This window comes from Symsagittifera roscoffensis, chromosome 3, assembly GCF_963678635.1.
Source record: "Symsagittifera roscoffensis chromosome 3, txSymRosc1.1, whole genome shotgun sequence".
NCBI lineage: Eukaryota > Metazoa > Xenacoelomorpha > Acoela > Convolutidae > Symsagittifera > Symsagittifera roscoffensis.
Window position 1 is genome coordinate 72,834,285 of NC_087064.1, and position 26,666 is coordinate 72,860,950.

Below are 26,666 nucleotides of genomic sequence, written 5' to 3' on the forward strand. Positions count from 1 at the left end.
ACTGTTTTCAAAGCTGGTTGCCTTGTCTCTGAAACTGGGAAACAAACCGTTGCTTACAAATAAGAAGGGAAAAAATTCTAACTGCAATTGAGCGAATTGATGCATGCAGACTTCGTTTTCCTTAGCAATGTTTTAGCTAGACTTTCTTTGGATCAAAGTTTAGTTTTTGAAGGAAAATTCGGATTTACGTGGTATCAAGTTTTTATAAACATGTAATTGACATTCACTCCTAACAACTCCACACACAAATTTCAAAAGCTTATCAGCTTGTTTTTTTTATATTAAAATATTTAAAGTTTTCTCTTTCGTTGTTTTATCAATATCATTGGAACCTAAAATAAATCTTAGTTTTAATTATTTTGATCCCGCTAACGTCAAATTTTTAATTTTAGATTTTTGTCTTCAATTATCTCTATTTTGTCTTTTGCTTGCTATTCACAATTTTGAAAAACAACGCAGAGACATGAGCTGAACGATGCAAACATGAGCTGAGAAACGGCAAAAGCAAGCTCTGAAAATGCAAAAACAAAGTGAAAAAAGAAAAACAAAATCAGCCTTGAAAAATGACACTTTTGCTATATACTGGAATGAAACCTCCGACCTACAGATTGAGCATCTCACATCCTGGCGTCTGCTTCACGGCCAGTTGAACACTTACTAACACTAGCCACCGATAAAGTAGCTCCATTCGATTTTAAATATCCAATGCTGCGAAATTCCACAAATTAAAAAAAAAACTGATATTTTTTCTGAATTTAAGTCTGCGACATGTAGATCAGAAACATCTCCTGCTCGCTTGTGCAATACGGTTGCTTGGAATTAAACTAATGGCCAATCTGTTATCTAAAGCCGCCTGTAAAGACGTTTTTGGAACTTTTAATACAATATTGTATTGATGCGGAAGATCAAGCTTATTTTTCACAATTAAAAAAAAATTATATGAAAAAAAATTGATTTCTGTACTTAAGAAACGGGCAAACTCCTTAATTAGAAGAAAATTTTTCTACTTTTTCTTTCAATTCATATCTCCTATCTTAAATTGAGATTCGCCTGGGTATTTTCAAATTTTCAAAATTTACAAAAAAAAACTGTCAAAACAATTAGGCCTTTCGTAAACCTTCAAAAGTTTCTTTGCTTGCTTTGAAAAGCTTCTCGTGCATGAAAGATTTCCATAGTTTGTTCTTTTCGACAATGGTGAACAAAGTCCATCCGCTCTTTAATAAAACAGTGTAATTTTTTGCCACTGTTTGTTCAAATGCAGGAAAATCTTTTTGATTGATCCCCTGATCTAAAAAAAAGGGGATTGTTTTTGAAGTCATTTTTCGAAAATTGTTGCAGTAGTTTTTGAGAGAAACTAAAATGTCTGGTAGTAAAACAGTAAAATTTTTCTTCTGCGTGGCCAAAAAAAACAATTTGTAAAGAAAATTTTAAAGAAAGATATTTGTAAAGAAATTTTTAAATATTATTTTTTTTGATGAAGTTAACCTAACTTGATAAAACTGGATAAACAATTAAAACTTTCTTTCTTTTCCACGATGAAACTTGAAAAACAAATTTTAACTTACGAAAAACAGTCAAAAACTCAGACTAGACCTTTCGTATACCCTCAGATGTTGCTATACTAATAGGAATAGCCCCTCGTTTATGGAAGACTGCCACTGTTTGTTCTTTTGTTTCAACTTTTAAAACCAGTATTTGCAGGGTTCTTGACAATGGTGAACACTTCTCCAAAACAGTAAATTATCCATGAAAATAGTTTTTCCTAAGTCTATCCGCGCTTTTACAGAAAATAGTGTTGAGCCGTTAATGCAGGAAAATTTGCACACCGTATTTTTTTGGTTGTGCCTTTAATCTCAGAAATGGCAGTGTAGTTTTTGAAATCATTTTTTGAAAATTTTAGTAGTTTCTGAGAAAAATTAAAATGTTTGGTTGTAAAACAGTAAAAACTTTACCCTGCGTGGCAAAAAAAAAACAAGCAAACCAAATAGAAACTTCAACGAAATATTACATTCATCTCTTTGAAATTTTTGGATGTTTATGAAAAAAATTATGAATGATTTTTTTTCTGATGAAGTTAGCCTAATATGATAAAACTAGATTAAAAGTAAAACATTTATTCCACAGTGAAAAGTAAAAAACTATTTTTTGTGATACTTTACCTTTTAAGTTCTCGATTGTCGAGGTTGTCTTCTTTTTAAGAACAAAACGAGCTAAACATAAGAAAAAGTCAGAAGTCGCACCGGGCAAAAAATAAGTCTGAAGAAAATTGAAGATGATTTTCTGAAAAAAAAACGATTATCACAAGTTAAATAAGAAACTGAACTATATTATTAAAATATTTTAAAAATACTTGTTTCAGAAAAAGTGTTGCTTTCTGAAAAAAACTCACCTATCGAACTTCGAAGAGAAAAATAGAATGCCTTAACTCTTTTTGAGTTCCAACAAAATTGTTATTGCTACTTTTCTGATAAAGTTAACCCAATCTGGGAAAACTGGATAAATCGTTTTTTTTTTTCATTTCGCTGAGAAATCTGATAAATATAATGCGTTTTCGAAAGTAGAAGTCAATCGTATTTCATGTGACCATGACGCTTTTGACAATCGATAGTGGAGTCACGACCTATTTAAAAGTTTTTATTGCGTCCATCGAATTTTAAATTGTTGCCAATTGAATATAGACGTTAAAACAACGGCGTAATTTTACTTTGCTTACAAAAGCGCAAAAAGCAACGGTTCAGTCATTGTTCACCAGACAAATTTATTTTCATTGAGAAAAACAAACGAGTTTGCTTGAATGACACATACTGACGGTATATATGAACTTTCATAAGGTCAGTAAATTTTTTATTGTTAAAACTATAATAAAAATCTTGCTATCTAGTTACAAAAAAAAAATTAAGCAACAAATGTACTGTCTAGATGGCTGAGGCAAAAGCTACCTAAAATTTTGATTCAGCTGAGAAATATAGACTCCATTTTCGAAATTATAAGTCGACCATGCGTTCGATTGGCTAAGTTGCCTTCCTTTAAACTAAAAATTTTTTAAAAAATAAAATGAAAATAAGAATTTCAGAAATCGACTACGAGAGAATCCAATTCCTGCAACAAAACGATCAAAAACTCGTACGAATATGAAATCCAATTCCCATACTTTCATATCAGAAGTACATCAGAGTTAATACTAGCCACCAATAAAACAGCAAGAGATTCTACTAAATTGCCTATTATTTCGAATATAACAGAAGTTCCACCAAATGAGCACTTTTTTCCAACTTGGATCAACAAATTTGCTTTGCAGTATTTCACTAAGCTCCGCAAGTTTTAACAGAGGCAACAGGCAGTTGGTAAAGTTTCAACGAAACAAGAGAAAATAAATGGTCTCACAGATTTTGAATTCCGAGAGCAACCAGTAAAAATAAGACTGCTGGTCTTTACAAACCAATCCAGCCGTAATTAAGAGAATTCGTGTACAAAGTTGACAAATTGACGATGAACAGAAAGTTGTAGCCTTCTGAATTTCGAAAATCACTTCTGATTGTCACTTTTTTCATATTCTTAATGGTTAGCAAGTTTTTCCTTCCTTATAGTAATTGAATATAAATAAAAAATATATATCAAAAGTCAATACGCAAATAATCATATGAAAACGATCATTTTTTCGACATTCATTATTAAAAAAAAACACGGAGTAAACAACACAAGTAAACAGAAACACAAATACTGACTAGGTTTTTTTTAAATCTCAATTTTCCAATTTCGAAGACAAAATAGATGCCGTTTCAACTTTTTGAAATTCTAGCCCATTTCATGATTGGCGCTTTTTGAAAAAAATTAACATAACCTGAGAAAATATGATAAAATAAAGTTTCATTTCGCTGGAAATAAGAAATTTAAATTACAATTTCGAAACTAGAAGTTGATCACAATTTTCGTGACCTTCACACTTTTGCTGTTCGATAGTTAAGTTTGTATTTCTTTTAGCAAAGGAACTGAATTGTACTTGAAAAACAATACTACTCGAACCTCGAGAACGTGACTTTGAGCTTCAGCTAATTTTAAGACTTTACCTTAAAAAAAATCATCTCGACCTATATAAGATATATAAGACTCTGAACTCCGAAAACGCAAAGAAGCCAACACGACCTTTAAAAGTGTCTTGACTACGATCAGGGAAGCTAGAGCAATTATAAGTATCTGTGATACATTATAAGCAAATTGTTATCTTGTAAAAAAAAATTTTTGCTCCGACGTTAAAAAAAGCCGGAATTTTTTATTCCGTCAATTTTCGGCGTCGAAATAATAGTTTCAAAGACAACTTTTCCCAATTGAGAAATCGAGTCCCTGAATTCAAATTGAAAAAGATATTTTACCTCCGATCATTTTTTCTCAAGATTCTGGAAGTTTGAAAATTGTCAATATGGCCATGCTCTGGACTAAGTTATGCGCGCTTTGAAGATTTTATTCAAAACGCTGAAAGCGTAACGCGAACTATTTATGCGTGACGAATGATCCTGCAAAAAATCGTTCCACACTGAAAGGAAGCTAGCTAAGCTAATCGGTCGTATTAATTTCGTAACTTTAATTTATGCAATTGATCTTCGATATTGTCCAAAATTGATAGCTTTTCAACATTTTATTTTCCCAAAAACTAATCGACATGGAATAAGGGGCAGTCGCAACATTAAGAGCTTTGCCCTGATATACGAGCAGTCTTGTTATTAGTGAATTCAGAGGCTGTAGAAGTTGTCCTTACCAGTAAAAATCTAATTCATCTGGTGTAAGAGACCGTAAAATATGCTTGTATTTTTAAATTCGCACTTACCACAAAGCCGCAAATCTTTTCACTTGTTTCATAAATTAGACACACTATACAAAATCAGTATTCTGTTTACAAATCCAATTAGTATTAATTGCATTACAATTTTTCAATGATAGATTTGATTTGAAATTAGAAATGCCGGTTAAAATGTTAATGAAAAATGCGCTCTCTTGCACAAAAATCAGAATCGCATAAGATAAAACATTTTAGAGTTTCAACTTTTTGCTTCAGGTATTATTTATAGTGCTGGTTATGAAATTCGACTTTTTTTTACAAAACGCTGTAAGCACATTAAAATGAAATTTAGATTCCGAGAATCAAGAATGTTTGAACATTTCACAAACTGAGAAGCTTAGCACACTATAACTATTACAAATCTTTGAAGACTGTTCTTGCTCGCATTTTTTTTAAGTTTTCTGACATATCTCCATCTTAAGTGTTATAGATGTTGTCTTATGTATTCCCTCTATTCTCTCTCGCTAATCCCCTTCACAGCTTCTCTTTGGATGGTACCCAGATGAAGGTGTCCGAGTTATTTTCGATGACCCGTCTGCACTTGTCGTAGATCTCATCGTAAGTATCACCCTCAACAATCGCTGCAACACAAAACAACTCTTTTTCTCAAGTTTATTATACCACTATGTACTAAGCCTACACAAATGGAACACACTTTTTAAGAAAAGCATTTACGCTATCTTTCATTATGCTCATTTTCTTTCCCTAATCTATCTCACACGTATATATAATAATTGCAGACTGGAGTCAAATATAGACCAAATAATCCTCAAAAATTTTTGTGCAAAAATTAAAAACGAAACAACTGATCGACTTATTTGAGTGACCAAAGTGTGGCTTGAACGCACAACCCTCGTGTTAAGAGATGTACGCCTTACTCACACGACCACGGCCGATCACGGTTAAACACCCTCATACGGAGTGCTGAGATGTGTTCTCGATGTATGCTCATCAATGACCTAACCGGTGAATGATTCCACGAAGTCTGCCTCTGTCTTCTGGCTCCTCTCGAAGATGCGGGCTGCATGCTGCTCAGTCCAGCGGGGCATCGTGTCACTAAACGCAAAATGCATCTCAATTTCATGGCTCATTTAATACCTTCGTTCAATCCAAAATACTGCCAAATAATCCCAAGATATTGTTTGGTTGTTGTTTGCAGCCTGGCATTTTTTGGCGCGAGCATCATAATTTCTCTTTTTGCATTAAAAAAAGTGCGCCGATTTCTGTTTCATCTTCAGCGTCTTAAAATTTAATCAGAGTTTAACAAATTCTTGTAATGATAATCCAGTTATTGCCATTCCAACTCCCTAACCAGCCATAAACATAATGTTCGCGGTTTAGCCAATTTTTATATAGAAGAAAGATTGCCTAAATAGATTCGCGAGACCTCGCGTTGAGTTTTATATTAATAGGTCAAATGGAATTTTTAAAGTCGGAAAACCAATGAACGCAGGTTAACAGAAAAAAACTGACTTGTATTCTGAAAAAAATCTCAACTTTCGAATTTCAAAGAAAAATTAGATGACCTTGAACAATTCATAATGCCACTTTTTTGATAAAAAATTTATCCAATTTGAGATAACTTTTAAGCTTTTGCTGTTCGATAGTTGAATAACAAATACCGGCGACATAAATGTACTTTAATTAAGTTAGAAAACTTTGTTAAAACTGCAACAAGTACTTTAATTAAGTTAGAAAACTTTGTTAAAACTGCAACAAATATGTTGCAATCTAATTACACAATGAAATTAGACAAAAAAATATGCTGCGTAGATGGATGAGGCGAAAGCTACGTTTCAATTTAACACAAGTTTTGCACAGAAGCTTGAAAATTTTGATCGACCCATCTACCCCCGCCCCAAAAAAAAAGTCTGAACAACCCAATCGATGTATTACTTTTCAGATCAATTTTTTTTGTAACTCACAGTATGTTGCGGGTGGATTTGGGTCGGATGAAAATGGCGACTGGGTAGATTTGAGCGAGGATGAGTCGCTTGATGGCATTGCCACTCACATCCAGGATGCAGTGCTTCTTCTTCACCACACACACATCCTCCACTGCACGCAGACTAGTCCCGTACAAGTTCTCATTGTACTGACCTATGAACACAATGCATGGATCCACACTTCTTAACGTCTTAACTGATCCGGAACCCCGGTTTGCTTAATGAGTTTTTTTCACACGATTGCTTATCGGATAAGTTAAACATTTTAGTTTGCACGATAAATTTAGTGTAGTCTACAATACAAAATGTACTAAATAGTTAAGTATTTCAGTGGAATATTCTTCTTTTACCAACCCCGCTCCCATACCCACCCCGAAATTAGATATTAAGAGCGAGCCTTTGATTTTACAAGGTTATGTTTCGAGACCGCATGTGTTTCGAAGCTAATAATTAACATCCGTGCCTAAATAAAGACCTCAATAATGTTAGCAACCCCCTCTATTCTAAATTCTAGATCCTCCCCTATGTGCATGCGTGGGTGGTGTGTATGATGATTGCGTGTATGTGAGTGTACCTGCTTCGATGAATTTGCCGGCCGCAATGTCTCTCTCCATCTCCTCCCTACTCTCCATGAAGTGGTAGTCCCTCCCATCCACCTCATAGTCCCTCTTCTTACGAGTAGTATCTACACAGAGACAAAACACTTTTCGACGACCATAACCAATGGGGGTCTATTATAACGAATGAATGTCTGCGGCAAAAGATTTTCAATCAATCAACATCCTTTAATTATCAACAGGAAACATAAAACATACTTAACAAAATGACATGTTTAATTTAAAACATTACAATCTCTCAAAACTCATTGACAAAAAAGACAAGATTACTCTTAATCAATCCACGCGTCTTCAGCCATCTACACTATCCGGTTAATTGACTGAACGAAATATCAAATCGTCTAATAATATCATTTGGGAAGCAATTAGTTGGGCAGTAAAAACATGCTGTAACCGGAATAAATACGAGTCTTCTTCAGAATTGAAAACGCAATTAAAAATATGAACGATTATATTCTATTTAGACAGGAAACTATCATGCCACTTCTGGAAAATTTGAAAGAACTTATAGCCAGCCTATACCAAATTAAACTATCCATGTCATCAATCATCTCAACATCGATGAGCAAAAAAGCTTGTCTTCATACAACCATATTAAACCAGAATTATAGAAAAATCTATTTTTATGAGAGCTGCAACATTATGGAATAACACTCAAGATCTTAATATAATTTTAAAAACGCTCTAACTATAATTCACTTAAATTAAGGTTTAAGATTTTACCTAATCTTAACTCAGTAGATAAAGCTCTGGTATTTTGGCAAAAGCTGAGTGGGCAATTTTAATTTTTTTTTGACAATCTCTAATAGAATAATTTCGTTGTTTTTTGTGTAATTTTATATGTTTTAATCATCTACCACACTTCATTTTAGATCATTAATTCATTGGGAATAAAGGGTTCATTTTTAAGCTGTCCAAAACTGACTGAATTGTTGACTGGCTGGTCGTGTGACTTTTAATCCAGAACCCCGACGGGCTTCAGACTTATCCGAAGTGAACTGATCAAGCAGAACTCTAGTGGATGAAAAACTCTTGTCGGGCGAGTACCTGCAGACACTGCGTCGATGCAACTTCTGAGAATTAAACCGAGCGAGAGTCACACAAAATTGGCAGCAAACAACAAGGTATATGTAGTCACTGGAGCGACGGTAGAAGAAAACGAACGACAGTCACTCAAAAGACCAGAAAAGCAAGTAGACACAAAAGTAGGACAGCTGGGACAAGAACCAACAGCGAGAAAGAGAAAAAGACATTCGACCACTAATCAAGGCTGTCTCAAACACGACTAAAAACAATAAATGGTACGTTGGAAACAATTGCAATCATTGATAGCCATAAAGGTTCTTCGAAATGCTAGACTTGCGTGCTCTGCGATACGAGCTTTTTCTATGAGAACACACGCTCACTCGAAGATTACAGAAAAAATTTCTGGGTCGTCAGCTATCTCTCCAATCAGGCTCAAAAGACAATGCAAATTTGAGTTTCCAGTGCATGTTGAAACTCAGAAAAGATATGAATTCAGAGAGGGTCCGAAATATGTTCAGTGCCTAAATTGCCATACTACATTTCTCAGCCTAAATGAAGTCACAGCCTAAATGAAGTCACATACTAAATTTCACACAAACGATTCACAGCACAACCTTTTAGCAATAAAAGCGGCCATGTTTTGCAAAATTTCGAGAATTTCTTTGAGCATGATGTAGAATTTGTGGAACAGATAATAATAGGATTGTCTAGACAGAGTTGTTGAGATATATATTTGGTGACCTTGGATGTGACGTCATATTCTCTGAAACAAACAAGTTTGTATGAGAACCATCCGTGCAAAAGAGTTCCACAAAACAACAGCCTTTTACCTAGTGGAGAACCTAAATATGGTGGCAGAAGTTTAACACACTTCAAAAACAAGTGACTAAAAACTTATTAAAGGAATTGTGAAAAGAAGCACGCTAGAAACGATTAAAATCACAGAAACGTCAAAAAGAGCGCAAGATGAAGACGAAACGGGAATACCAACGGGAATTACGAGTCTATACAGATGGGAACCGCAAAGCAATACGGGGACAGAATTAAGGACAGGAGAAAAAGACGAAGAAAAAGTTTTTCAAATCGGAAGATTGAGACGACTAGAGAAATTGCAAGAAAAGAGGATGAAACGAGTGCACTAAGAGTGAAAGAAAAAACAAAAAAGAAAGACGTCAAAGTATAAATTTTAAAATCAACCGATGCCGATGAGTATCGAAGGTGAAAGAAAAATTTGAAACGATTTATCATGAATGGGATTACAAATCCGGAGCTGAACGAAATTGTTATCGGAACGGATAGAGACGAAGCCCACTCAGAAGATGGTTTGATCAAATTCATGTAAAATTTAGAAGAATCTTGGATACTAAACCTTTTTTTCAAGTTAGCTCAAACTTACACATGTAGTCACTGGAGCGAATGTAGAAGAAAACGAGCGACAATCACTCAAACGATCAGAAGGGGCAGACGAAGAAAATCAACGAGACACGCACGTACAAAAGCGGAGACTAGAACCTACAGCTAGAAAACGAAAAAACCTTCGACCACTGATGAAAAGCCCTATCAAACACGACCAAAAAACGACAAAAATTGGCACTTTGGGAATAGTTGTGAGACACAGAGGCAAAGCTGAGTTTCGCACCACATGTGATACAAAACAAGAAAGCTGTTAAGCCGCAAAAAAAAACATTGGAAAAATAAAATTAAATATATGAACTTGAATAAGGCTAATTTTGAAACGAAAACATGTCAAGACAATATAATCCGAAACTAGCATTGGAAGAAAACTTATCAAGTGCTAACAAAGCCGAAGCCACTTTAGCAGACATCCCTTTTAAGCCAAAAAAAACAAAAAAAAAACTTAAGAGCTAATGAAGTTATTAGGTCCCCTCGCCTCCAAAACACACACACACACGCACAAAAAGTTCAATCGCTTGTCAAATGAAACAATTTGAGTACACAAAACCGATATAATAAAGGCCGCCAAAACCTATTGAGCCGGAAAAAAAAGTTATTAGGTCGCGCTCACTCTCAAAACACACACAAAAAAAAATCTTTTTTTTTTCGCTCGTCAGGCAATAAGAGGCCACTAGGCCGATATAAAATAGGCCAAAATTTATCAACCCGAAACAAAGAAAAAAATTTTTAACAAATGGAGTTGGTAAAATTATTAATTACAGGAGTTTCAATTAAAATGAAAGATGTTTTAAGCAATAAAGATGTTTTACGTCACTTTCAGTAGATGAATTTCAATTGAACTCAAAAAGCGCATATACACAGGATCAATAGGTAAAGTTTCTTTTCGCTGGAAATCTAAAAATTGAATTCCACTTTCGAATCTAAAACTTGCTTATCGCCAGGGTAAAAAGACAGGAAATAAGTTTCGACGAATACATCAAGAATTTGAAATGGTATAACCGCAAACTGAACGAGGCAGATATGAAAAAACATTTACTGCCTGAAACTAACTCCACTTATCTACTACCTAAAAGATGGTAGTTATATTTGAATCTGAATGAGCATGTGAGTCACAGGTGAAATTTACCGTTCCTACTACACTGACTATTCTCTGAAAAAAGTTATTTACGGGAAAAGTCTGGTACCCGATTTCATTACCTTGCTTATCGCCAGGGTAAAAAGACAGGAAATAAGTTTCGACGACGAATACACCAAGAATTTGAAATGGTATAACCGCAAACTGAACGAGGCAGATATGACGGTGAATGATAAAATCGTTTCCACAGCTGTTAGACGAAGCAACCGAGATCAACACTGAAAAGATCGTTAGAAAAAAAGAATCAGAGAACAGAATCGATTCGGCAATACTAGAACAAAAATTGAGAAGATTTACTAAAAATGAAAATCAGACGTCAAACATATTGTTTAACATAGCCAATCGAAGATCGGAAAAGAACAATGAACGCAAGTAAACATAACTGCCCTTTAAGCTCTTTGAATTTCTAAAAACAATTTCTGATTGGTGCTTTTTTGACAACATGAAGCCAACTAGAGAAAACTGGATCAATAGGTAAAGTTTCTTTTCGCTGGAAATCTAAAAATTGAATTCCACTTCCGAAACTAGAAATTATTCACGTTTTTTTTGCGCCATTTCCACGTTCGTATTTGGAGAGTGCTATTTACGTCACTTTCAGTAGATGAATTTCAATTGAACTCAACAAGTGCATATATACCTAAGAGCATTCATAAATGCATCAACATGTATGAATGCACATCTGTAATTATCAGAGACTTTTCCTGAAATAAAAATCAGCAAGACCTATATAAGAGTCTTCACTACGTTCATTACTCTTAACCGGGAAGAAGAGGAGAAAGTTCTAGTTAGGGCCCATCAGGGTATGACAGAAGATAAAATCAAAAATTTTAGACGTCTATTGGGGCAGAAGGTAACGTAGGAAATGAGAGTACACATTGATCAAATTTTTGTTGAAGCAGAGGAAAAGATTGAAACGTCTCCGCGCTAGTTTGCAGAAGAAATGGATAATGAGTGAAAAGGGAAAAATAACTGAGGAATCGGTATACCCCAGGAAAACGCTGGGATGATGATGGCTTTTTTCTGTATAACTTTTGCAGACTTTCAATATTTCATTAAAATTTTGACTGATTAAAATTTTTCAGGTGAACTTATCAGTTTCTATCAATTTCTTTAGGCTACATTTGAAAGACGCTGATAGCGGTCACAAGCAAATACGTGAGCATGCATTGCTTAGCTTTCTAATTTTCTTTTGAATCAAATCTGTATACTAACGGGGCACACAGCTGCCAAACTTGTCCGGCTGATCCGAGATGAGGTCATCGTTCACTTTGTCCTTCCAGGGACCAAGAATGACAATGGGTCGCTTGTAGTCCACTGAAAAACATAGTCATGTGAAAAATTCGATCAAAGACAAGCGAGTTTCATTTCAGCTTCTTGCAGTAATCTTTCCCAGTACATCAATTTTATCCCTAACTATTTCGCCATGTTTATTATGAGTAACTGTTTCAATCGATTTCTATGAGCAGGACTTTAATATGATCTTAACTTGCCTTCGATCTGGGTGACCAACTCATAGCTGAGAATAGTAGTCTCTGATCCATCCATGCCCCCCTTGAGGGACCCCTCTGAGTCAGAGGCATTGCTGGTGTAGTGTCCCCCCGACTGGTCCACGTCACTGTTCACCACTATGCCTCCCCCTGCCCCTCCAGCACTGTCCAGGTCACTGTCTTTGCTCTTGCTCAGGGTGAACTTCTTCAGCAATCCACCCTTCTTCTTCTTGTCCAGTGTATTACTCTGAATATCATATTCACAACATTAAATATGATAATAAACTTTAAGTTCATCTCCGAATTAGTTCTAAACAATTCCAATGCTTTTTTTTCATCGCGAAGATCTTCGAGCGCAGAGGAATTTCACTCTCACTCACCCTTCTGTCGCCTCCACTCTCCTGCTGTTGATTCTGCTGGAACTTCACAGACTTGATCCGCTGTCGCTCCTTCCTCTCGATTCTACAACAACAACACAATCATTTCAAAGCCTTCTAGAAAGTTCACTAAAACGTCGTGTTTGGACTGTTTTTTTTTTCAGAAATTACCGTGCGGCTTAGGAACGTTTGACAGCATAGGGAACTTTTTGGAATAGCTGGTAACTATGTTTGGTCGGCTTAAAAAACGTAGATGAAATTAAATTTTCTTGGAAATCTGCCCTCACCTAGAAAATCCTAGATCTGCTCGAATAGAAGAATATATATTTAACTCGCTGAAAAAATTCCAAAACACTCAGAAAAACGATCATTATTGTTCCGACCACATTGATAAATTCCCCCAGCATAGGGTGGTTTTTCACCTGATTTTAAGAATCAAAGAAATCTCCTAGGGGTTCAGTTCAAGTGTGATAATTTATCAATGTTTTCAATTGTTTAGCTCCAACTTGTTTTGTAAAGTCCTTTCAGTGCATCTATCTTCCTAATTGTGGTATCTGCTATTCACAGAGGATCTATGACACACTATCCAGCCTGTCCAAGCATAGTCCGTTTCTATTATTTCCCCACATTCAAGACTGAGATAATTTCTATTTCTTCTCACCGTCTCTTAGATGGTATGAGGCCAACTCCGCTCTCGTTGACGCCCGGGGTTCCATTGACGACCAGAGTGGCAGCCCACCACTCCTCGTCTGTGGCATTGTGCACGTGCAATATGTCCCCATGCACGAACGAGTGGCCAGATCCAGGTATGGCCTTGTCCTTTCCAGCCGCAAAGTCAAACAGGGCACTGAAAAAAAAACACATAAACATAGCTTAGATGTCAATTCATAGTTGAGTTCGATGTAAGCTTATATGTTAGAAGGGAGTTCAATCAGTTATAAGATGTCTCAACGGTATTAGTGTATGTTTAAGCTAAATAATATATCAACGTTCGAGCATTTTTCTAATAATTGAAATTTTCGATGGATGCATTTTTACACAGGTTGAAGTTGCACTACGCAAACGCAAGAAATTTGAACCGAAAATTATCACAAATGTAGTGGTTTTTTATTTTCGAGCTCATGACATCTATATTTTTCAGATGCTTTAAAAAGTTAACAATCATTTATTAATATAATCAACATCGATAGTAATTTAGCGCTAGATTTGCTGTAAAAACTCAAAGAACATGGAATTGCTGAGTAAAGAAGCATAGTTAATTGCTGACCGGACATAGAAGCTCTTTTTTGCGGCTGTCTGCAGAGTTCCTTCCTGCGAGTTGGATGAGATCATTTGCTCCCTCAGCTCGTGAATCTTAGCCTCGAAACGCGCATATTCTGCAAAAGAAGAATAGTAATTTGTATACAACACTTCTCAATTCTGCCACTAATTCAGTCTAGTGTAGTACATGCCAAAGGTTTCAATCATAGGTTAGAAGTGCACTGTACTGATGCTTACCATCGGGTCTGTACACGACCTCCAGCGTCACTGTCTGTCCAGCTGACTTAAGAGCCTGAGCAGCTTGCACGTGAGTGGCATATGTCAAGTTGGTATTGTTCACCTATAAAAAGATATTATATGTCACTTTGGTTCTCCCTTTTGTTTTTGAAAAAAAGCGTGCAGTTTTTTTTCTATGGGCATTTCCTCTTCAACATGTAATCATAAAAATACACTAAAAATTCAGCAACTTCCAAAAATATCCAATAAAACTAGCCGATGCATTATGTCCAGCAAAATGAGCCCTTAGTTCAAGTTAACTTCAACATTTTCTCACCGCAATGATCTGATCTCCTCGCTGCAACGAACCCGACAAATCCGCCACTCCTCCCGGCAGTATGAACGACACAAATATCCCTTCATTATCCTCACCGCCCACAATATTGAACCCCAGTCCCGTCGGACCCCGGGTTAGCCTTACTACCCGATTCGAGGGCGCTCCATCCCCGTACCCGTGATCTTGCATTGGCTGACTGTTCAGCGGGGGCGGAGGAGCTACGTTTGACAGCCCCATCAAATCCTGTTGGTTCTGAGACATCGAGGATTCTCTGTATGACTGCATATGGTGCGATTCCATTTCTAGTCTGCCTTGGTCAATCCTATCATCCATCATTGGTTCAGGGTGAGGGTACCCATATCCATCAGAGGGGGTGTGACCATGCTGCTGCACTGACTTGATCGGGGATCCTTGGGGCATACTTCCTGTAACATAAATTTTGGTCCCATCACTATACGGTTAAGAAGGAATCATAGCGTAAGATTTCGAAGCGTTTTTCTATTCCTCAAAAAAGCTTCGAGGGTTGAAATTGAATTAGATATTGCACTAAAACCACTTCGGTCGCAATTCAGATTCCTAAAACGTATGTCAAAAAAATTGCCAATTTCTTTTGCTCTTCAGACTCAAATTTAGCCAAGAGCGAATAAATTAACGTTGAGCGTAGACTCTATACTGATCACAGCTTCACGATATAAATAAGAAATTTTCATCAAAATGCTTAAAATGCTATTATACTTTACCGAGCTATTGCCTGCGGTTTATTCACTTTGAAGAAAAACATGAGAAAAAAAATGTATTTTTTTTGCAATGAAAACAGTCATCATATGATTTTTTTTGCAAAAAGAAAACTGGGAGGCACATTCTTATACAGCGAACGGCTACTCTTAACACACTTACAATTGAAAACAGCCAAAATTAAGACACTTCATCGACAAAAACCTAGCCAACGTATATTTGGAAAAATGTTAATGAACATGGAAACCGAAAAACATGGCCAAAAGACAGATGGAAAAGAGTCAACCAACGCAAGGAAACTGAAATGAAAAATTAACTTAAGAATTTCAAAAATAAAAATACATTAAATATATATATAGGAAAAAAATATATTCTACATCCATTTTCGAAACAAGAAGCCGTTCACGTTTTTTGCGCCATTTACACATTCGTATTCGGAGAGCGCAATTTACCTAACTTTCAGCAGATGAAAATGAATTAAACTCAACTAGTGCATATATACCTAGAAGCATTCGTAAATGCATATTAATAAGTATCAATGTGCTTCCGTAAACTAGAAGCATTTAAGGACTTTTCCTAGAAAAAAAACGAAAAAAATCATCACGACCTAATAAGAGTCTGAACTACATCATCGATTCTTAAACAGCGAACTATCTGTACACTTTTAAAACAGGGGGAGGGGCGGGTCGGGGACTGAGACTGAAATTCAGAAAATAGCTGAAAAATGATCTAAATTAACGTAATAAAATAATATTTTAAGCATAGAGCTTTTTGATCTGCACTATCATAATGCTCAAAATACAAAACAGATGGCGAGGCAATCAACCAAAAAAACAAAAAATCGTAAAATTTCATCAAGAAAATCAAGTTCTAAAAACAGAAACTTGAACCATGCGACCAAGAAACACTTGCCTGAACCATTGCTGCTTGGATTATACCTTTTTCACCTAGATTTCAAATTGCTGTAGGAAGTGAATGACCACAGATAAAAATCAAATTGATAAATATCTCAGTTTTAAGATGGAACAAAATCACCAAAATGGACACAGAGGTGAAGCTTCAATTGGCAAACACTAGCGAAAACACGACAAAAAACAGCTCTATAAAGAGCAATAAGAAAAAGTAGAAACAAGCCTCGAGTTAGTAAAAATTCGGCTACGTCTCGGATTCGATCTCCGACCTACTGCGAACTAGAGATTATGAGTCTCACGCACTAACCACTGAGCCACGGACGCTTAATCAATTACAAACACTAGCCACATAGAAAGCAGAGAATAGATGCTATGAAATTTCCAATGCTACAGATCGTGATTATAGCAAAAGTGTCACCAAATAAGTGAAGACTTTAATTTGCGAGCTAGGTTAGAAAAAAAGAAGGTTCATACTAATACACTATGCTGCTCGCAAATGTTAACACAGAACATTGCAACGTAGGTTAGCAAAAATGGGTATATCTTGTTAGACAGTTATATCAATTATAGCACTGAAATAATAACACAAAAGTCAGAAAAGTATTAAAAATTAAAACACTCTATCAGAAAAAAAAAACATAGCCAACGGAAATTTGGAAAAAGGTGAATGAACAAGGAAACAAACAAAAAGCAGCCAAAAGACAGTTGACAAAGAGTCAATGAACGCAAAGAAACGAACAAAAAAAACACATTTTTTATTCTGAAAAAATGCAACTTTCGAACTTCAAAGTAAAAAATAATGGCGTGAAAGCTCTTTGAATTTCAAGAGCAATTTATGATTCACACTTATTTTGTAAAATTAACTCAATTTGAGAAAACTGGATCAATAGGTCAAGTTTTTATTCCGCTGAGAAATCTGAAAATTGAAATACAATTTCGAAATTAGAATTCGATCACGTTTTCGTGACTTTTCCTGTTCGATTAAGGACTTTACCTTCCTTTCAATATAGCCAACAGACAGTTGGAAAAGAATCAATGAACGCGAGTAATTCGAACAAAACAATGACTAGTACTTTTTGAAAATTTCCAAGAAAAAATAGATGTTGCGGAATCCGCGACAAAACTAATGTGCCGACAAAACTTACGTTACCAAATTTGTGCTCGCAATCCACGTACATTTTATGAGTGGAATCAACTTATATTTTGGAACATGTTTAAAGATTATCTCTGGATTCCAGTGACCTACAGACACCAAATTGTGCGCTTGTCAGCAAATGAAATTGAAAGGAACATAAAAAGAAGCCAAAGTTGAACAGCAAAAAAATCAAATTTGAACTTTTTCAAGAAAAAAAACAAAAAACCCTCGACCTAAATTAGTGTCTTCACTTTGTTCATTGACACTTGATAATCACTTTACCACAAAAATCACCCATTAAAAGTACACGTTGTAAAACTTGATAAGTTGATAAAATATCAAAACGATTCTGTGTTTTCTGAAATGAGGAGAAATATACTAGTACTAGACATGTTCAAAAGAATCAATTTTACCTCAGATTAGAAAAACTCGCTTCTCACTATTTCACTGCACTTCACTTCGCTTGTGTGATGACGTTAGAAAACTGACCTGGCGCGGAGGAGTAGTTCTCTGGGAGGATTGTCTCTAGGGGCAGTTTGGCTGGCTTGGCCACCACCAGAATCACATTCTCCTTGATCCTCTTCAGAGTACCAACAGCCTCCTCATGGTACACGTTCTCCAGGTTCTTGTCGAACATCTATACAACGAGACATCAAATGGAAGAATCACTTAAAGCTTCCTTGTTAAACTAACGGAAGTGAATAGAAAATAAACCGCTTTCATCCGTTCCTAACTTCATTACAAGTTGCACATTCTAAGCTATAGATAAATAGCCCCAGAAAAAAAGAAAGGTACCTCATCATCATAAATTTACCTCACAGAGTTTTATGAGTTTTGACATCGAGTTTTGTTCAAGACAGCAAAAACAGTAAGTCTCATAGGTTCACAATGCCTCACCCAGGCTTGATCATAAGTGGACCGTTCATTTCATACAGACGCACTCGCTCGGTGACCTTGAGCTCAGCTCTCAAAAAACTGTACTTTTTAGGTAACTAAGATTATTATGACACTGTTTTTGCAAGTTGAAATGAGTGAAAAATTAATTTGCGGAGCCACAAAAAGCAATTGTAGGATAATTAATGTCTTCCAGATTCGTTGGCAGGAACGGAAATTGCCACCATTTTGACATTAACTATAATATTTTGAGCGCATTTGACTATTCTTTTCTTGTTCTTACCGTCTCTTTGGGATTTTTCGATTCCCAGGATCTCACAGCAATAATTCTGTCCCCCATTTCCAGCTGTCCCTCCGCCTCGGCCGCCCCGCCCGGGATTATCTTAGTGACGAAGATGCCACAGTCCCCTGGCACGTGGTTGTTGCCGATGCCTCCAGCAATGGAGAAGCCCAGTCCACTTTCGCCCTTGACCAAGTCTATCTCGATCAGCTTCTCGGCCGCCGCCATTTGGATGCGACGAATCATCTGCATAATTACATCTAGCACTTCAGAACTGATCAATAAAAAGCTAAATTAATATACAAATATTTTAAAAAGCATTTTAATTTCAAAATTAGAAGTTGCACCAAATGCAAGTATCACTAATAGGAGTGTACATCGCACAACGCACTCATTTTTAAAAGTTAATACACTGAGAAAGTGGAGATCAAAATCAATCGATATGATAAAAACAAATAATTTTAACAGTTTCTGAGATAATGGAACAAAAGTATTTAGATAAATTGAACAGACAACTTTATATTATGTCATTTTTAAAATATGCGCCTCAAGCCACAAGAACTTTACGTACACCGTCCAAGGAAGTAAAACCTCAAAGGCAAATTTTCCGTTTAACTTCTGACACAACACGAAGCTCATTTTCACTTTTTCCAGCAATAATTTTAGTAGCTTGTTCGTATTTGCAAAAAAAACATCCACGAACCTTCAAAAAACAACAAGACTAGAAAATCAATACCAAAGCCAAACCATGAATATTCAAAAGGCTTCAAGTTTGATCCCATTTAGATTTCAGTTGTACTATCGTGAATAAAATTGTTTTCAGTATTCGATCGTTTGATTACGCGAAGTAGTCAAGTAGTTCTAAAAAAAATGGCGCCAGCCCTGCACTCCACTCACCATTCGGACCACATTGGGAGTCCTCTTCAGAGTCTCCACTGCCTGTGCATGAGTCACGTTCTCAGTTGACGTCTCGTTCACACTCAGCAGAATGTCATTCACCCTAACACAAACACACTGCAACACGATCAGAGAGACCCTTTTTTACGCGGACGAAGGAGAGACTTGTATTTTAAGATTTGTACACATGTACTGTTTTACGCACATAACTAGTTAAACGGTGAAAACAAAAGAACAAACTAAGAGTTCACGTAAAAAAACGACAGAAAACGAGTCTTTCAAGACGAAAGAGACCAATTAGAGACCAGTTGCTCACCCTGAACAAAATGAATACATAAACATGTCGATTCATTTTTACATATTATAATAGAAAATGATTGGCTATTGTTTTATTGACCCTAAACTACTCACTCAATGATAGGACGTATGTTATTAAATTGTCAATACAATGCAGCAAAAATTCGGTTATTTGAGTAATTTTTGTATCAAGCCAAAATTGGTTACACCAATTTGGTTAAAAAATATTATAATTCTGATAATTAAATTCCAATTTCGAAATTAGTAATCGATAACATAATTGGTCAAAAAATCGGTTGGTTGTTTTTAACTTAACATCACTTATGGAGACATGCTGTCTGTTCTGCGTCATAGCACGAGCTCATCACTTTCTAAGTGCCTGTTTGAGTCTAGATAGTGAACTAGATTTTTGATTGGCTCACCTCAGAGTGCCCTCCTGTTCAGCATTTCCCCCTGGGATAATTTTGGTGATGTAGATGTGGGGATCCGTTCCAATGTGGGGGTTGTCTTTGCCTCCTGCAATTGAGAAGCCCAGTCCCTCTGGTCCCTTGTGTAGTGTCATCACCAAGTCCTCGTACTCATTGTCACCCTCGCCAGACTACAAATGCAAACAATCATGTCAACACGACGCAAGCAAGATCTCGTAACTATTTCTGATCTACTTAACAATTGCCCCCCCCCCCCCCTTTCAAGAAAAGGGACAATTGTTAAGTTGATTAAGTTGTCGAATTTTCGACCGATCAGATAGCACTAAAAATCGAATTTTACATAGAACGCTCTAGTGCTAATTCACTGTTTTATTTACATGGGTGGCAATTCTTTAGTAGATACCAAAGGGAGGGTGATTGTTAAGTATATCTCTATTTCTCCCCTATTGCAACAGAAGGGGGATAGGAGAGTTTGGTAACTAGGTAAAAAACTCACATATTCTTAACCGTGGAATTAAGTCTTTAAAGGGGTGGTAATTCGTTTCTAGGTACCATAGGGGGGAGTTGAAGAGATCGAACAAACAACACTACCAAACCAAAGAGTGTAGCTGGATCGGGACAATTCAAGATCATACACACCTTTTTCTTGATAACCATATTTCTCGGCTTAAAAATCACCTTTAATTTCCAAATTATGCTTCCATCATTTGCTATGTTCTGCTTCCAAGACGAAAATGTCAAGTTATCGCTATTAGTTTAAGTAGATTCATTTCAAAAAATAAAAGTGCAGTCTCACTTACATATTCAACTTGGTCTGCATTCATGACTGCTGGTGGCGGATGCGCCTAAATAATAAAGCAAAATAGTTACTTCCACTTTGCACTGAACGTACATTCCACGACTATTGCAAATCGGAAGAAAAATTATGATTCTAGAAAAATTACCAACCTGCACTGGTGGCGCGTATCCTTGTACAGCATATCCTTGCACCAAATCCTGCTTGGGCTCATTCTTCGGCATAGTAGATTGTCCTCCCCCACCCATGCCCATTCCACCTCCCCTCTGCTGCATCATCGAGTCCGAGGGGGCCCCTTGCACCCCCATCGACTGACTCCTGCTCAGATGGGGCTCGTCCATTTGCACTCCCGGTCCTGGTGCCGACTTTGGCGGGTAGGGTCTGGGAGGTGCCGGGGGTTCCATCGGAGGAGGATAATGATGCTGCTGCTGTCTTTGTAAACTCATGTTTTGTTGGGGCCCTCTTTGCATGGGAGGAGTAGCGTGAGAAGTCCCTGCCATCATGGTTGCCATTTGGATTGTGCTTATAGTTCCACCCTGAGCTCCCTGATAAGGAGGCATAGTGGTGAATTGACTGGAAGGGATTGGTCCTCCACTCTGTAACATTGTCTCTCCGTCCACAATACATGACTCATAATACTCTTGGATGTCTAGCAGAGCCTAAAAATTCAAGACGAAACACGTTATAAGAATAGATTAAACTTCATAAACAAAATCAGCCAGTGCCAACAAAAACTTGCGAATTATCTGAAAAATCAATAAAGATAAACTATAGTTCAATGAAAACTATACACAAAAAAGCCAGCACAACGTTCTGCTGTTTTGATGTAAGCTTAGCAGTAATGTAGCTCCAACTTAACAGAAACTCCTTTAGGTTAAGAAAATCACCGATCACTGAATACAAGCAGATCACTAACTATCTTATGTATTGCGATCTACGGATACACATTGCTATATGTAAAATAAAACGCGCAAGAACAGTCATTGAAACATTTCACAGATTCACAAAGATAAAACCATGGAGACATCAGCATACCCGCAGGGTCACAATACCACACAGAGGTATAGCGGAGCTTCGCAACACTTGCGATACAGCAAAAACATTGCGTTACAAGACAGTGAATAGAAAAAAAGAAAAGCATTCCTTTTTTTAAATGATTGAAAAACCAACTTGAAAAAGTCGAAAAATACAACTACAACTATAAAATTTCTTAATTGTATTGAATGATGTTTCTTCAGTATTGGGAAATGAGTATTGGGAGTGGCAACTTGGGCGACAAAACTTAGGTTGACCCCAGTTGAACCGAAAGCAAAACAGTTGTTTTAAAAAATTGAGCCATGTTTGAAAATTTTTACGACTCATCCAACAAAGTACGCAATATAAGTTGACTTAGCCGATGCAATTAAGACCAAACCGTTGAAAAATCAAAAAGAAGAAAAAAATTAATCAAAATCAGACTTGGTAAATTTTCAAATTACAGAAATTTTAATTATATGAAAAAAAAACTTGGGGGAAATCTTTTAGTTAAATGACCCTCAGTCAGGGGCGGATCTAAATTGTGTCGACAGTTTTTAGGAGAATCAAATTGATTTTTCGAGCTCTACCAAAGTACTGAAAAAAACCCTGTTCTGGCCAAATTTTCTGCGCCGCAGGCAAAGTTTAAAAAAAAAACAGGCCAAAAAAAGCGTTTTTAGGCCTTTCTTGACCAAAAAATCGCCGTTTTTTTCGGCGCGCGCTGCTCCCTGAAAATTAATATATATTTGCGCCTTTAGAAAATTTTGGGGTCCATCAGCCAAAAATGGATATCTCAAAATAGTTCAAAGCGGGGTCGAATCCCTGAAGGGGGCGTCAGACTTCGATTATGCAAACAGCCTGTAACCCCGACCCCCCCCCCCCAAAAAAAACTTAACATTTCTGACCTGGAACAGCTGGGATCTGAACACTGTGATGACCCTCTGGACCGAGTCCCGCAGCTGTCTGTCAGCCGGTCTGGTCAGTCTCGAGTGATACTCCTCCAACAACTCCACGGCACGAGACGCCTCTGCAACAAAAAACAAAAAGATACTAGCGAAAAACGAAAAGGCTTATGAGTAAACGCAATTACAAGCAATGGATATAATATAATTATTTTAGAATAATTAGTGATCTGTGCCTTGCACAGAAAAACTCTGCAGACAGAAAAAAAAGTTTCTAGTTGATTGATTAACTTGGTATTGGGTATTCGGAAGATATTGATTAAAAAAGCCAAGATGATAAAAAAATTTTGGTGTCCTACAATTTAATGACATACAATTTAACACCGTACATTTTAAAACTTAGTCACTTCACTACTAAACAAATTAAATCGACAACAATATAACTCCTATTTTCCAGTTTAACACAGTACATTTTAACACCTAGTCATTTCACTATTAAAATTAATGCTTTATGAATTCCTTATCTTAACTCTTATCACACCAAAGTTAATCCTGCAATTAACACACGCACCATAAAGAAAAACTTGGTTTATCTTAGTTATACATGCTAAACCTAGTTATACATTCTTATGTATGGCGATCAGGTCATAAGTTTAAGTTCGAGAATGATTCTAAAAATAATGACTTTAAGGCTTTTGGCATTGGTTAAACCTTTTTTTAATTTCTAGACCGGCTGAAAATGTCTAGAAAATCAGGCCATTTTAGTCAAAAGACGTCTAATTATTTGCGGGCTTTTGAAGTTCATTGAACTATTGCTTGTTTTTGGTTCATTTTGGAATGATTCATTGAAATTATTGGCAAGGCCATTTCATTTTGGTTTGAAACGTTTCATTGAAATCATTTGCAAGGTCATTTCTATTCAAAACTTACGCGAATTAAGTAGCGCAAATTTGTCTGGCTTTAAATGGCAAAAATTTCTCTCGTTTAATTCTTTGATGGTTACCGAAATCCCCTTTGAAGTAAGTTTTCTTTTCATTTGGATTAAAACGGTGTTAAGTCATAGAAATTGTTTTAAAATGTAGCGATGTTATATTGCTAAGGCAACAAAAAGTAGGGAGTTAAATTGTAGGGTGTTAAGTTGTTTAGAATTAAAAAGGGGGGAACCAAAATTTTACACACAAGCCGACCACATTCAAGGATAATTAAGGGGGATTATACCGACTATTTACGGTCATTTGCTAGAAGTTCGTGACGAAATGTACTCAAAAAACAAGCTGAGAAAAGTTCTCACAAAATCAGACATTAAAACTACATAAAAAACGGATTCTATGCCATACACAATTTTACCACGCCAAAATATAAGGCGAGTAAAACCAAGTAAAAAAACTAGGACATACAAAAAATCGGGCAAAAGACACTTGAAAACTTCGTTCAAAACACTTCTCTTTCAGCTCCCAATTTCAAATTTGATGTTCAAGTTTCAGAGCCAAAATATTCCTCGTCGTGAAAACAGCCATTAACGCTAAAATTGTGTCACCATGTTATTCAAACCAACATAGGTTCATGAACATAACTCTTCATTGTTGTCCTTAATCATGATAACTGGTGATTTCTATTTCCATTTCTAGCAAACTAACCTTTTCCTATTATACAAACGTAAAAAAAATTCTCGACAACTATCCAAAACATCACAGCCATGAATGCAAAGTATTGGCATTCAAAGACAACGACGAAATCAGGGCGCATTCTGGCGGCCATAACCAAGCAAACAGAAGCCGGAAGTGATCAAAATTGAAAGACCGCAGCGACAGCTGCAGACTATTGGTTGCGGTAGCAACAGGAGTCCAAGCCATCATACAGCAAATTCCAACCCGACATGTTCCAATTAGAGCAAACCTCAATGAAACTGCTCAGCGAAAACATAATAAAGACTAATTATACAAATGCATCTGCCCCCCCCCCCCCCCCCCGGTTTCGATATTCGTCATCGTCTCAGAGTTTCGTTTAAAATGACAGTGGTAAGGAAGATAAGGAAAGAATCGTCGTTTTAACTAACGGAATCGGAATCTTAACATAATCGGAAAATGAGAACCCTCCGATTTTTAAGCTAACGGCACTTTCAAATTAAGGGCTTTGTTTTTTGAACCAAAACTATTTAAGTGTAATAAATGCTGGTACAGTACCTAAATTCCTCTGCCTTGTTACCAAAAAAGAAGAAAATTACAGTCGGTTTATAACAGCCTTGAAAAAACTAGCGCAAAACATCAATTCGCAAAAAAAGTTTGCTGGAATTCGAGCAAATTCATACTTAAGCATTTAAAGGTTGTGCCACCTAAATCACGAGCTTGCTTTGCATAGAAAATGTTTACCGACTTAGCTTTGGAAAACTATTAGCAAAATTATGACGAGTAATCGATGGATCCGCAAAGGTAGAAAATTAAGAACGCTGTTTAAGACTGGCCTGGGACATCCGATACTCTTTCAGTGGTTTACAACCGAGTATCTAGAAATTAATAGAAAGTTTCCTGAAAAAACTTTCCGTACAAAAATTGAATTTTCTGAATGCAAACACCAGATCTACTCTCTTAAGTAACAAAATGCGATTTGAGCCATAAAGTTAACGACATAATGTTTATTACACATAGGCAAAGCTGCGCTTCGCTAACACTAGCTAGAACACGACCAAAAAGCAGCTCTAGAAACGACCAAAAAGCAGCTCAAGAAAGTGCAAGAAGAAAAAATGGTAAGAAGCCTCGAATTAGCAAAAACTCGGTTATGTCTAAGATTCGATCTGCGACCTACTGCAATCAAGAGATTTTGAGTCTCACGCACTATCCACTCAGTCAAGCAAGCTCAACGACCGACTAACAGTCACGAATGAAGCAGCTACATATGCTAATAAATTGCCAATTCGATTCTGCAGAAGTGGTGCTAAATACAAATAGACTCAATTTTGCAATTAATAATTTGGATTTTAGCAAACTTAAGGCATCCACACTAACTTTGCAAGTAACAAATCGCAAAGCCACATTATTCATAAAATGTGCATTTCAAAAATTGCGAGATATTGAGTTAGAAAAATTTTGAAATCGAGTTTTCATTATTGTTATGTCTTTATCACTTCTTTCGGTTCATTTGATGAATTAAAAATGCATCAACTGTGTTAACTTATTACTATTCGAATTTCAAAGCCCATGCGATGAAAAAAACTGCGAAGGTGCCCCAAAAGTGGCACCAATATTTGAGATTTAGGTTGGAAAAAAAGAAAGTTTGTATTAATATACTCGCTTCGCAAGTGTAAACATAGCCAATCGAAGATTGGAAAAGAGTAATGAACACAAGTAAACATACAAAAACCATGACTTTCTTGAAAAAATCTCAACTTTCAAATTTCAAAGAAAAAAATAGAGGCCCTTTGAAATTTTTGAATTTCTCGAACAATTTATGATTGGCTCTTTTTTGATAAAATGAACCCATCTAGAGAAAACTGGCTCAATGGGTAAAGTTTTTATTCCGATGGAAATCTAAAAATTAAATTCCACTTTCGAAAAAAGAAATCGTTCAAATTTTTTTGCGCCATTTCCACGTTCGTATTTGGAGAGTGCATTTTACGTCACTATCAGCAGATGAATTTCAATAGAACTCAAAAAGTGCATATACGCCTAAGTTTATTCATAAATGCATCAATATGTATGAATGCACATCTGTAGTTATTAGAGACTTTCA

At 36.3% G+C, this 26,666-nt stretch overlaps 1 protein-coding gene across 3 annotated transcripts in view; it reads right to left on the reverse strand.

Annotated features, from left to right (window-relative positions):
• Nucleotides 1–4,788: 4,788 nt before the first annotated feature.
• Nucleotides 4,789–26,666, reverse strand: part of LOC134842784 (disks large homolog 4-like) — a 574,432-nt gene continuing 552,554 nt past the window's right edge. For all 3 annotated transcript variants that reach the window (XM_063859273.1, XM_063859274.1, XM_063859272.1), the window contains 18 exons: nt 22,944–23,065; nt 21,177–21,683; nt 21,029–21,073; nt 20,223–20,398; nt 19,504–19,606; nt 18,610–18,852; nt 17,922–18,069; nt 14,652–15,076; nt 14,336–14,438; nt 14,106–14,214; nt 13,500–13,685; nt 12,842–12,923; nt 12,465–12,708; nt 12,187–12,288; nt 7,355–7,465; nt 6,760–6,934; nt 5,799–5,890; nt 4,789–5,415 (listed from right to left, as the gene is read on the reverse strand). In XM_063859273.1, the coding sequence (XP_063715343.1) occupies nt 5,309–5,415; nt 5,799–5,890; nt 6,760–6,934; nt 7,355–7,465; nt 12,187–12,288; nt 12,465–12,708; nt 12,842–12,923; nt 13,500–13,685; nt 14,106–14,214; nt 14,336–14,438; nt 14,652–15,076; nt 17,922–18,069; nt 18,610–18,852; nt 19,504–19,606; nt 20,223–20,398; nt 21,029–21,073; nt 21,177–21,683; nt 22,944–23,065 (3,080 nt within the window). In that variant the 3' untranslated portion in view covers nt 4,789–5,308. The remainder of the gene's footprint in view (nt 5,416–5,798; nt 5,891–6,759; nt 6,935–7,354; nt 7,466–12,186; nt 12,289–12,464; nt 12,709–12,841; nt 12,924–13,499; nt 13,686–14,105; nt 14,215–14,335; nt 14,439–14,651; nt 15,077–17,921; nt 18,070–18,609; nt 18,853–19,503; nt 19,607–20,222; nt 20,399–21,028; nt 21,074–21,176; nt 21,684–22,943; nt 23,066–26,666) is intronic.